Source organism: Stenella coeruleoalba (assembly GCF_951394435.1).
Source record: "Stenella coeruleoalba genome assembly, chromosome: 8".
NCBI lineage: Eukaryota > Metazoa > Chordata > Mammalia > Artiodactyla > Delphinidae > Stenella > Stenella coeruleoalba.
Window position 1 is genome coordinate 78,990,009 of NC_137154.1, and position 13,535 is coordinate 79,003,543.

Here is a 13,535-nt window from a genome sequence, read left to right on the forward strand (position 1 = left end):
AAATGTTTCTTGTATTTTGTACATTTTATTTCTAAGATTTTGGGTCATCTTTACTATCATTCCTCTGAATTGTTTTTCAGGTAGACTGCCTATTTCCTCGTCATTTGTTTGTTCTGGTGGGTTTTTACCTTGCTTCTTCATCTGCTGTGTTTTTTTCTGTCTTCTTATTTTGCTTAACTTACTGTGTTTGGGGTCTCTGTTTCACAGGCTGCAGGTTCCTAGGTCCTGTTGGTTTTGGTGTCTGTCCCCTGTGGGTAAGTTTGATTCAGTGGGTTTGTGTAGGCCTCCTGGTGGAGGGAGGTCGTGCCTGTGTTCTGTTGGATGAGGCTGGATTTTGTCTTTCTGGCAAGCAGTACCACGTCTAGTGGTGTGTTTTGGGATGTCTGTGACCTTATTATTTTAGGCAGCCTCTCTGCTAATGGGTGCGGTTGTGTTCCTGTCTTTCTGGTTGCTTGGCATAGCATGTCCATCACTGTAGCTTGCTGGTTGTTGAGTAGAGCTGGGTCTTAGCATTGAGTTGAGATCTCTGGTAGAGCTTTCACTGTCTGATATTACATGGGGCTTGGAGGTCTATGGTGGACCAATGTCCTTCACTCAGCTCTCCCACCTCAGAGGCTCAGGCCTGACACCTGGCCAGAGCACCAAGACCCTGTCTGCCACACCACTCAGGAGCAAAGGGAGAAAATTAAAAAAGAAAAAGAGAAAAAACTGAAATAATATAAAGGTATTTAAATAGAAAATAAAAAAATAATTATTATTAAAATTTTAAAAATAAAAAAAATAAATAAAAGAAAGAAGAAAGCAAGCAAACCAAAAAACAAATCGACCAATGGTAACAAGTGCTAAAAACTATACTAAGAAAAACACAAAACAAAAAACCCAAAAAGCGGACAGACAGAACCCTAGGACAAATGGCAAAAGCAAAGCTATGCAGACAAAATCACACAAAGGAGCATACACGTACACACTCACCAAAAGAGAAAAAGGGTAAAAAAGTATATATATATAAAAATAAAGTAAGAGAGCAACCAAATCAATAAACAAATCTACCAGTGATAATAAGCTCTGAATACTAAAGTAAGATAATCATAAAACCAGAAACAAGTTAGTTGCAGAAAGGAAACCCCAAGTCTACAGTTGTTCCCAAAGTCCACTGCCTCAGTTTTGGGATGGTTCCTTTTCTATTCAGGTATTACACAGATGCAGGGTACATCAAGTTGATTGTGGATATTTAATCCACTGCTCCTGAGGCTGCTGATTTCCCTTTGTCTTCCTTGTTCATACAGCTCCTGGGGTTCAGCTTTGGCCCCGCCTCTGCATGTAGGTCACCTGAGGGTATCTGTTCCCAGCACAGACAGGACGGGGTTAAAGGAGCAGCCGATTAGGGGGCTCTGGCTCATTCACGCTGTGGGGAGGGAGGGGTATGGAATGTGGGGTAAGCCTGCAGTGGCAGAGGCTGGCATAACCTCGCAACAGCCTGAGGCACGCCGTGTGTTCTCCCGGGGAAGTTGTCCCTGGATCAGGGGACCCTGGCAGTGGCGGGCTGCAAAGACTCCCTGGAGGGGAGGTGTGGATAGTGACCTGTGCTTGTACACAGGCTTTTTGGCAGCTGCAGCAGCAACCTTAGCGTTTCATGCCGTCTCTGGTGTCTGCACTGATAGCCATGGTTCGCGCCTGTCTCTGTAGCTCATTTAGGTGGTGTTCTGAATCCCCTCTCCTTGCGCACCCTGAAATAGTGGTCTCTTGCCTCCTAGGCAGGTCCAGACTTTTCCCCAGACTCCCTTCTGGCTTTCTGTGGTGCATTAGCCCCCTTCAGGCTGTGTTCATGCAGCCAACCCCAGTCCTCTGTCTGGGATCTGACCTCCAAAGCCGGAGCCTCATCTCCCAGCCCCACCCGCCCTGGCAGGTGAGCAGACAAGCCTCTCAGGCTGGTGAATGCTGGTCAGCACCGATCCTCTGTGCAGGAATCTCTCCGCTTTGCCCTCTGCACCCCTGTTGCTGTGCTCTCCTCCATGGCTCCGAAGCATCCCCCCAGCCACCCGCCGTCTCCGCCCGTGAAGGGGCTTCCTAGTGTGTGGAAACCTTTCCTCCTTCCCTCCCACTGGTGCACGTTCCGTCCCTATTCTTTTGTCTCTGTTTATTCTTTTTTCTCTTGCCCTACCCAGGTATGTGGGGAGTTTCTTGCCTTCTGGGAAGTCTGAGGTCTTCTGCCAGCATTCAGTAGGTGTTCTGTAGGAGTTGTTTCACATGTAGATGTATTTTTGATGTATTTGTGGAGAGGAAGGTGATCTCCATGTCTTACTCCTCCTCCATCTTATAGGTCTCCTCTCAAACATGTAATTTACTTAACTTCTTGGACACTCCAATTTCTCATCTGTAAGTTGAGAATGAGCGTTCATTTTTAAAAGCTATATTCTTTCTCATTCCTAGAAGGATTATACTGGATGTGACTTACAAAAATACAGACGATCTATTAGTGTAAAATCAATAGTTTAGGAAATCAAAGAGAAAATTAGGAAATGAAAAGAAAATAAAACTAGGGAAATAATTTATGCTAAAAGAAGACAAGACAAACAACAAAGCTCATGCTCTAAGGTTCTATAAAGTTGTTATTGTTAGATCAGAAATTCTTCTGTGTGCTTTATAACTTCCAAAAGAAAAGGAAAATACAATTGTATATGAGATGTAGTATACTACAATAAAATCACACCAGTTGTTCAGGAGAATCATAGGTATTCCTGAAATGTCTCTCATTGTTCTTTGGAATGTGAACGGTTGGAATAGGGGTGACAGCATATTCTGCAGCTCCCCTCCAACCTCAGAGATGCTGCAAAGCATGCCAGTGGCATAATGCAAGCTGTTCAGTATGCTTAGAACATGGAAGAAGTGATGTATGTTTTTGTTGGGAAATTTCATCCCCTTTGACACCATTTTAAAGGAATGTCATTAAAAAAAGTATTTTTAATTGGTTTAAAACATGTATAATGGACATTTTATCATCTGTGCTTTGTAAAAAGATGAGTATGTCAGATTTTGTAAAAAGAAAAGATGGTCCACTGTTACAAGTTATAGCCCGATCCTCATTATAAAATATTTTTATTATGCATTTGAACTCCCTTTTCATTACTCTCCGTTCATTGAAGTTTATAATGTATTATGATAGTGTTATTATGAAAAGCAAGCCTCGCATGTTATTTTTCTGGGAAGAAAACAAACTTTTTTGGGTTGTTAAACATTTTCTTTTTAAAATAGTTTTTAACATCATATGTAAAAAAATATTTGAACCTTTTTTCCTTTAGGTATCTCTTTGCATTCTTATTTGTTCTCTGTCATTTTTGACAAATTTAAGACACAAATAAGAGATAGCCAGTGTTACCAGAGCAAAATAGCACTTCTTCTGACTACAAACTAGTGATGTTTTGTGGTCTAGCACAGCTGATAAATTAGGTGCTGTTGTAGGGTTCAGCTAGAGCAAATGGAAATAATTTATCAGAAAAACAAAGAAAATGAAACACTGAATCACCACAATTTTTTCTAGATTAGAGAATCAATCAAAAGCTCTAGAAGTAACTTGAGTTTAACAGCAGGATTCTGTATGTTTAACAATTATGTAGTGCATTTATTTTGAAATATTTATGGCCCTTATTTTATTTGAAGTTTAATAATGTAAGAACCCCCAAAATATTAAATACAGCCCTATCTCTTAAAAAGGAAAAACAATTTACATCTCTCAAAAGGTAAAACAAAAAAAGTAGTTGACACACTGAAAATGTTGATGTTTAAAATACTAGCTTAGGAAAACATATTGTCTTGATTTGGGGATTTATTTTGTTTATGTCAGATAAGCAATGATATAGCACAATTTTAATATTTAGTTGAAATATTTATGAAGAACCATCAGTACATACCTCACTGATTTTTATACATCTCCCCCAATATCTATAATACCATATATAGAATACTCAGTAATATTCTGGATCATTCTTAGCAAATGATTAAGAAGACTGATTGATATTATTGAAATTGAAGCCATTAAACACTATTTTAGAAAAAAAAACGTGAGTGAATTAATTTTGATGAGAATGATGATAGAGAAGCTGATAAAAATGTTACAAAAATGAAAGCCCTAAATAGGAAAGAACAATTTACTTTGCCTTATTTTAATTAATTGATCTATACCTCCTTCATTTGAGTCTCATGTCTAGAAAAAACACTGAAATAACTTAAAATTGATATAGAACCTTAAAACTTAGATTTATTGTAATTTTTACCAGCCAATAATTACTTTAAATTGTTTTACTATTTTATAGTTTGCTATGCTATTTACTATCTTTCCACTCATTTCATCTTTTCAAAAAACCTATCTTTAATTTATCAGCATTTTGAAATTATGCAATTTAAATTATTCAAACTGAAAAATATTTTTGATTTCAGAAATGAGCAAATAGAGAGGTTATTAATAATGGATAATTAGAGCTTTCTGGCTAAAGAAGTAGCTTTTCAAATGAAGAGCCGTTATAATATGTAACTTTTATAGTGGTTTCTCTCACCATTTAAGTTCTTTTGCCTTTTAACTGCTGAAATAAATCAATAAAATATTAATCCAGTTGAACAGGGAAAATGGGATTAAAACTTGTTTATAATATATATATTCAGTCTTTATAAGTAAATATGGCTATTTTTGTATCTATGTTTTCCCTCTGAATGAAGTTATGTTCATTTATTGCTACTTATTATTTTCTTCATTCAGGTTATTTCACAGTTGAGGATCTTGGGCAGATCAGTAACAGCTGGTAGCAAATTTGATAGAGAAATCTGGTCTAATGAACTTTCTCCTGTCCTCAATCTCTGGAAGAAATTAAACCAGGTTAGTAGTGGAATATTCTTCCTTTGTTTTCCCTTTTTTCTCCCTATCCTTTTTTTCCAGTTTTATCCCCAAATTGTCCATGTTGGTAAATATGTTGGTAAATTTTTGCATGGATCTGCCCTCAATGTATACAGTATCCTGGAAAAAGATGGAGGAAATAAAAGTAATAGAAGATCAGCCCAAGAAGCAGTGTTACCGTGTAATTTGTCTTATCCTGGTAATGTACTATGACGTCCTCTATGTTTGATACATATTTTGCTCACTCCTTGTCTTCTCTCGCCTCTTTCTGTAAAGTCAGTGACTGCTGTTAAAGGTGAAATTTTTCAAAGGAATCCAAGTGCTAAGCAAAAGCAATTCATCAACTGGAGTTGACTTGTTTCTATATTGTAAAGTAGTTACAGATTATAGATGGTTGCTTGCTCACTAGGCAAAACCATTACAGTATTATGATTACTATTCTAATTGAATAAGAACTTACTTTCTGGAATTAAAAAAATATAATTTTACAATTCATATGTTTAGTAATACTATAAAAATGCTTATATATCACATAGCCTTCTTCAGTAAGGGAAGTCAAATTAGGCTTATTTAAGAACCTATGAAAAAGGTTAAAACTCTCTAAAAATTCAAAATCCTCAAACCTTATAGTATTGTAATTTCGAGTTATTCTGACTTAGTGTCGACAATTGGTGATTGTCAGGAGTCTGAATAAACAATGATCTCAAGTAACTGGAATTGCCACTTTATTTAGACCATCAGATTGATAAAGCTTTATATAGGTAGCTTGAGGAAAAATTAGAGAATGAAAAGAAATACTACATCCCTTAGCATCCCAAACCCGTGCTCTCCCCCTTATGCCTGGTCATATAAGTAATCAAATTGTACAGATCCCTTTCTATGAAATCATGGCCTGATTTCCATTCTTCATGTCAATTCATATTGAAGTTGTTATTCTTTACCTTCTTTTTTCTTAAACTAACCTTTGCATATCTTTAAATTAATAACCCAGTTTACACAAATTTATTGAGGAAAGTTGCTGTTAATCTGCTTCTTATTTCTCTGTAACTCATTTGGTTTTTTCCTGTAGAATATTTTGTCTCTGATCTCCCTAAATTTCACCATAATAAATACAGGTGTGGATTCTGTTATGTTTTGTTTTGCATCTATTCGTTTGATACTCTGAGACCCTGCAATTCCAAAAGCCAGCCTTCCCAGCTATACCTGTTGCAGTTTGATCCCCACATTAGCTGGGCTGCATGCTGTGAAATATCAAGTACTCTGCTGTCTATGGCAGGTGCTTGATACTGCTATTTTTCAGTCCTAAAATGTTGACATAGTGGGCAATGTTCCATCCAGGGCAATATGAAAAGATAAGTTTGCAACCAGGAGCTCTCCTAGCCTGGCTCCAGCCATGGCATCCAGCCCTCAGCTGTAGGTTACCATATTCTCCACTTACAAGTACCCAAACGTTTCTGTCTCCCAGATGTTTCCCATTCTTTTGGTGCCATCTTCTGGGTTCAGTATCCTCTTGTTTTGTCAAAGACAGGATTCAGAAGTGGGAGGTAGTTTGACATTTTGACCAGAAACAAACATAACTTTTTAAACTTCATTTTAACTTTTATTTGTAAGATAGATATAGATTCATTAAAAGGTTATCATTATATTATATTCATAGTAGTCAAATTAATCTGTCAAATATCTTGCACTTCATCCTGTTGTAATGTTTTGTTCTTTATCTCTCCCATTTCCTTCCTGAAGCTATTGCCATAATGTAGACTTCTTTCTCATATGGATTATTGCAGAAAACACCAAATTTGACTCTCCTTATAATATATGCTTCCTCCAAGTCATATTTCAGATCATCATCACATTAATTTTCCTAAAGAAAATCATTTTTCACACCATGGCTCCATATCCAACCTGACTTGTAAGCCTCTTCCATAGTAAGGTAGCTCTCAGTGATTCCATCTGTGAGGACTTTCCAAATGCAATTTCTTTCTTCCAGAATCTCCTAGCTATGCTAAACCAGTAATGGGCAAAGTGCCAACATCTTTCAGAAGCCTCTCAGCTGTTACTCATTTCCCTCTTCATGTTTCTATAGTACAAACTTATAAATCACATAACCATAAAAGTTATATTTTAAACTAAGCAAGTTAATATATGGTGCTTAGGAATAAGAATTCTCTTATTTTGGGGTAGCTTTAAAATTTATGTATATAAATATTTCAAATAAACTAATGTCACATTTCTGTTTTAGAATTTTTCCATAATTATTTTTATCACTTCTGAACTTTTTAAAAAATTTTTCTTTTGTAAAAAAGGAGTAATAATCTTTTCTCTGCATTCATTTGTTCATTTACTTCATTCATCAAATATCTATTGATGTGTCTGCTATATGCTTGGCACTGTGCTAGATGCTGATTTATTAAGAGATGATAACAATACACAAAAATATAGGTATTACAGTGGTCTTTGGGAACCAAAATGAGGGAGTGTTAAATTTTGCTAAGAGGAAGTCAGAGGAGGTTACATTATGAGTAAGAAATTCTTTAGAGGGACTTCCCTGGTGGGCTGGTGGTAAAAACTCCACCTTCCAATGCAGGGAATGCAGGTTTGATCCCTGGTCGGGGAACTAAGATGCCACATGCGGCAGGGAAGCTAAATCCGTGCACCTCAACTAGAGAGCTCGCATGCCACACACTACAGAGCTCACGTACTCTGGAGCTCGCATGCCACAACTAGAGAGAGAAAACCTGCATGCCACAACTAGAGAGAAGCCCACATGCCACAACGAAGAGCCTGCGCGCCACAATAAAAAGATGCCACATGCTGTGATGAAGATCCCACATGCCACAACGGAGACCCAACTCAGCCAAAAATATAAATAAATAAATAAATAAAATATTTTTAAAAATGCTTTAGATTAAAAAAAGAGGTTACATGATGAGCAAGAAATTCTCTAGTTAAAAAAGAGTGTATGATATTTCAGAGAGAGAGAAAAGTCTGCCATGTTTGTTATTCTAACCTGACTGGAGTAAAGAATGCTTTGAATAGAATGGCTAGACATAAGAGCAAAAAAATTTAGTAGGACCAGGTTGGAAAGGTTTAATGTCATGAGGAGTGATTATAATTTATCCTGTAGGCAGTGGGGATGCAATGCTAATAAGAAGGTGGGAAGGTGATATGTAAAGATCTGTGTTTTATAAAGGCAAAACTGATGATGGTGTAAGCAGTGGATACTAGAGGCCTGAAAACCAATTTAGAGGAAGTTACAATGTTCTAAGAGCAAAATCGTGGGAACCTTATTGAATATGGTGACAATGTGAATATAAAGTAAGAGAAGAGTCAAAGATATTTCAAAAGTAAAACCAGTCTTCAAAGGATGATTGTATGGATCTAATAAAAAAATAGATGGAACACTATTTATCAAACATAAACTCTTTATGGATTAAGTCTTTTGTATCTTTATTTCTTTAAAGATTTGTAGATTTTTAAAGTTTAGTATAACAAGCCCTAGTAGTATTGATGACGTTGCTACATTCAAGATATTTTATTAATTTAACCTTTCATGCTTGAAGGTTAAATTGTCAAAATTTTTAGTGACTGTATTAGTGATTATATCTTTTTCAGGGAAATATATGTACAAATGTGTAATTATAACTTTTAACATTATTTTGTATTAACTGTTAATTCATATGTTATTATATCCTCTTTTAAGTAGTTTAGATGCATAATTTAGTAACATCTCATATTTTGTGACATTTTTCTTGGGATTTCCACTGGAAAACTTAGTACTTTGTAAAACAATAACTTAAAAAGCAAAATGCTAAAAAGTATAACACATGAAAAATCTAATGTCATTTAATATTCTGCACGTATACATTCAAAAGGTCAGTTCATGCTTTAAAATTTTTATTATATACCAGCTCACCAAGCAGTTTTTAATATCTGGTTGATGGTGATAACAACTGATGAGAATTACTGACATTCTAACCAATTTACATCTCCTTCATATAACTTGAGAACTTCCATTAATTCCCATATGATAAAAGGTACATGTAAAACTGTCTCTTTTAGGCTGATAGAATTTGTTGAGCAAAAAATAGGTGACAGATTTTTTTCTGAGCAAGAATTGAACTGGTTGACCCAGTAACTATTTTTATTATTTCTTTCTTCAGGTTCATAAGTAGATTTGTATATCTGTTAAATTATACTTGTAAATTCAGAATACCTTAATTTCAAAAGAATGCATTGAAATAGAATTAAATGAAATTTAAATCTAGAGTGCCAGGATAAACAATTAATAGGACTAGTACTTTCTTATGTTTTTGAACTAAAAATTTAAATATCATTAAAATTGATTAGTTTCATATTATGTTTGAAAAGAATGTGTATTCTGCTCTGTTGACTGCTATTCTCAAATTATATTCTTTAGATCAAGTTTTTTAAATGTTTCATTCACAAATCATAATATATAATAGTTTTTCTCTATCAATTTTTGAATTATACAAGTTCAGAATGCCACTCTTCTTGATATATTGAACCACTTATCATAGTAATTCCCTTTAACTCTTATAATGTTGCTCCTATTTTTCTGGTATTAATAAATCTGTATCAGCTTTTGTTTAGTTATATTTGTTAGATATATCCTATTTCATACTTTCAACATTTAAATCAATTTTTATGGGTGTATCTTATAAAGAGCCTATAGCTGGATTTTGTTTGATCTTTAGTTGGAACATTTAGTCTATTTACATTAATCTAGTTTACTATATTATTATATGTTATGTTTTGTATTTTTTCTACTTTTTTTTTACTTCTTTCTTGTCTTCTTTTGGACTATTTTCTCTAATATATTGCTCTCTTAGTTTACAGATTATATATCTTTTCTACTTTTTAGTGGTATCCTAGATATTTTATTGTACATACATAGATAACGCAAGTTAAACAATATATTTGCCTACCTGGCAGATAATTCAAGCTTAAGACGTTATACCCAACTTCAACATTTTTTTAATGATATTTTTATTTATTTTTTTTAATTTTTCAACATCTTTATTGGAGTATAATTGCTTTAAAATGGTACGTTAGTTTCTGCTGTATAACAAAGTGAATCAGCTATACATATACAGATATCCGCATATCTCCTCCCTCTTGAATCTCCCTCCCACCTGCCTTATCCCACCCCTCTAGGTGGACACAAAACACTGAGCTGACCTCCCTGTGCTATGTGGCTGCTTCCCACGAGCTATCTGTTTTACATTTGGTAGTGTATATATGTCCATGCCACTCTCTCACTTCGTCCCTGCTTACCCTTCCCCCTTCCCGTGTCCACAAGTCCATTCTCTACATGTATCTTTATTCCTGTCCTGCCCCAGGGTTCTTCAAAACCTTTTTTTTTTTTTGGATTCCATATATATGTGTTAGAATATGGGATTTGTTTTTCTCTTTCTGACTTACTTCAATCTGTCCATCCACCTCTCTACAAATAACTCAATTTCATTTCTTTTTATGGCTGAGTAATATTCCATTGTATATATGTGCCACACGTTCTTTATCCATTCATCTGTCAATGGACACTTAGGTTGCTTCCATGTCCTGGCTATTGTAAATAAAGCTGCAATGAACATTGTGGTACATGACTGTTTTTGAATTATGGTTTTCTCAGGGTATATGCCCAGTAGTGAGATTGCTGGGTCATATAGTAGTTCTCTTTTTAGTTTTTTAAGGAACCTCCATACTGTTCTCCATAGTGACTGTAACAATTTACATTCCCACCAACAGTGCAAGAGGGTTTCATTTTCTACACACCCTATCCAGCATTTGTTGTTTCTAGATTTTTTGTTGATGGCCATTCTGACTGGTATGAAGTGATACCTCGTTGTAGTTTTGATTTGCATTTCTCTAATGATTAGTGATGCTGAACATCCTTTCATGTGTTTGTTGGCAATCTGTATATCTTCTTTGGAGAAATGTCTATTATGTACCCTGCCCATTTTTGGATTGGGTTGTTTGTTTTTTTCATACTGAGCTGCATGAGCCGCTTGTATATTTTGGAGGTTAATCTTTTGTCAGTTGCGTCGTTTGCAGATGTTTTCTCCCATTCTAATGGTTGTCTTTTCGTCTTGTTTATGTTTTCCTTTGCTGTACAAATGCTTTTAAGTCTCATTTGGTCCCATTTATTTATTTTTGTTTATATTTCCATTTCACTAGGAGATGGGTCAAAAAGGACCTTGCTGTGATTTATGTCATAGAGTGTTCTGCTTATCTTTTGCTCTAAGAGTTTTATAGTGTCTGGCTTTACATGTGGGTCTGTAATCCACTTTGAATTTATTTTTGTGTATGGTGTTATGGAGTGTTCTAATTTCTTTCTTTTACATATAGCTGTCCAGTTTTCCCAGCAGCACTTATTGAAGAGGCTGTCTTTTCTCCATTGTATATTCTTGCCTCCCTTAACAAAACTAAGGTGACCGTATGTGTGTGGGTTTATCTCTGGACTTTCTATCCTGTTCCATTGATCTATATTTCTGTTTTTGTGCCAGTACCATACTGTCTTGATTACTGTAGCTTTGTAATATAGTCTGAAGTCAGGGCGTCTGATACCTCCAGCTCCATTTTTCTTTCTCAAGATTGCTTTGGCTCTTCGGGGTCTCTTGTGTTTCCATACAAATTGTGAAATTTTTTGTTCTAGTTCTGTGAAAAATGCCATTGGTAGTTTGATAGGGATTGCATTGAATCTATAGATTGCTTTGGGGAGTCTAGTCATTTTCACAATGTTGATTCTTCCAATCCAAGAACATGGTATTTCTCTCCATCTGTTCGTATCATCTTTAATTTCTTTCATCAGTGTCTTACACTTTCCGCATACTGGTCTTATGTCTCCTTAGGTATGTTTATTCCTAGGTATTTCATTCTTTTTGTTGCAGTGGTAAATGGGAGTGTTTTCTTGATTTCACTTTCAGATTTTTCATCATTAGTGTATAGGAATGCAAGAGATTTCTGTGCATTAATTTTGTATCCTGCTACTTAACCAAATTCATTGATTAGCTTTACTAGTTTTCCAGTAGCATCTATCGGATTCTCTGTATATAGTATCATGTCATCTGCAAACAGTGAGAGTTTTGCTTCTTCTTTTCTGATTTGGATTCCTTTTATTTCTTTTTCTTCTCTGATTGCTGTGGCTAAAACTTCCAAAACTATGTTGAATAATAATGGTGAGAATGGGTAACTTTATCCTTTCCTGATCTTAGTGGAAGTGGTTTCAGCTTTTCACCATTGAGAACGATGTGTGCTGTGGGTTTGTTATATATGGCCTTTATTATGTTGAGGTAAGTTCCCTCTATGCGTATATTTGGAGGGTTTTTATCATAAATAGGTGTTGAATTTTGTCGAAAGCTTTTTCTGCTTCTATTGAGATGATTATATGGTTTTTATTCTTCAATTTGTTAATACGGTGTATTACATTGATTGATTTGTGTATACTAAAGAATCATTGCATTCCTGGGATAAACCCCACTTGATCATGGTGTATGATCCTTTTAAGGTGCTGCTGGATTCTGTTTGCTTGTATTTTGTTGAGGATTTTTGCATCTACATTCACCAGTGATATTGGCCTGTAGTTTTCTTTTTTTTGTGACATCTTTGTCTGGGTTTGGTATCAGGGTAATGGTGACCTCATAGAATGAGTTTGGGAGTGTTCCTGAATCTGCTGTATCTTGGAAGAGTTTGAGAAGGTTAGGTGTTAGCTGTTCTCTAAATGTTTGATAGAATTTGCCTGTGAATCCATCTGGTCCTGGGCTTTTGTTTGTTGGAAGATTTTTAATCACAGTTTCAATTTCAGTGCTTGTGATTGGTCTGTTCATATTTTCTGTTTCTTCCTGGTTCAGTCTCAGAAACATGTGCTTTTCTAAGAATTTGTCATTTCTTCCAGGTTGTCCAGTTTATTGGCTTATAGTTGCTTGTAGTAATCTCTCATGACCCTTTGTATTTCTGCAGTGTCAGTTGTTACTTCTCCTTTTTCATTTCTAATTCTATTGATTTGAGTCTTCTCCCTTTTTTTTGATGTTTTTCAATTTTGTTTATACTCTCAAAGAACCAGCTTTTAGTTTTATTGATCTTTGGTATGTTTCCTTCATTTCTTTTTCATTTATTTCTGACCTGATCCTTATGATTTCTTTCCTTCTGCTAACTTTGGTTTTTTTTTTTTGTTTTTCTTTCTCTAGTTACTTTAGGTGTAAGATTAGGTTGTTTATTTGAGGTGTCTCTTGTTTCTTGAGGTAGGATTGTATTGCTATAAACTTCCCTCTTAGAACTGCTTTTAATCCATTCCATATGTTTTAGGTCATTGTGTTCTCATTGTCATTTGTTTCGAGGTATTTTTTGATTTTCTCTTTGATTTCTTCAGTGATCTCTTGTTTATTAAGTAGTGCATTGTTTAGCCTCCATGTGTTTGTAGTTTTTACACATTTTTCCTGTATTTGATATCTAGTCTCACAGCTTTCTGGTCGGAAATGATATTTGATACCATTTCAATTTTCTTAAATTTACCAAGGCTTGATTTGTGACCCATGATATGATCTGTCCTGGAGAATGTTACATGAGCACTTGAGAAGAAAGGGTACTCAGTTGTTTTTGGATAAAATGTCCTGTAAATATCAATTAAGGCCAT

At 35.2% G+C, this 13,535-nt stretch overlaps 1 protein-coding gene across 1 annotated transcript in view; it reads left to right on the forward strand.

The window, feature by feature from the left end:
• Nucleotides 1-13,535, forward strand: part of DYNC2H1 (dynein cytoplasmic 2 heavy chain 1) — a 376,702-nt gene that overhangs the window by 290,650 nt on the left and 72,517 nt on the right. Inside the window, exon 83 of the mRNA XM_079929106.1 lies at nucleotides 4,751-4,867. Within this exon, the coding sequence (XP_079785232.1) occupies nucleotides 4,751-4,867 (117 nt within the window). The remainder of the gene's footprint in view (nucleotides 1-4,750; nucleotides 4,868-13,535) is intronic.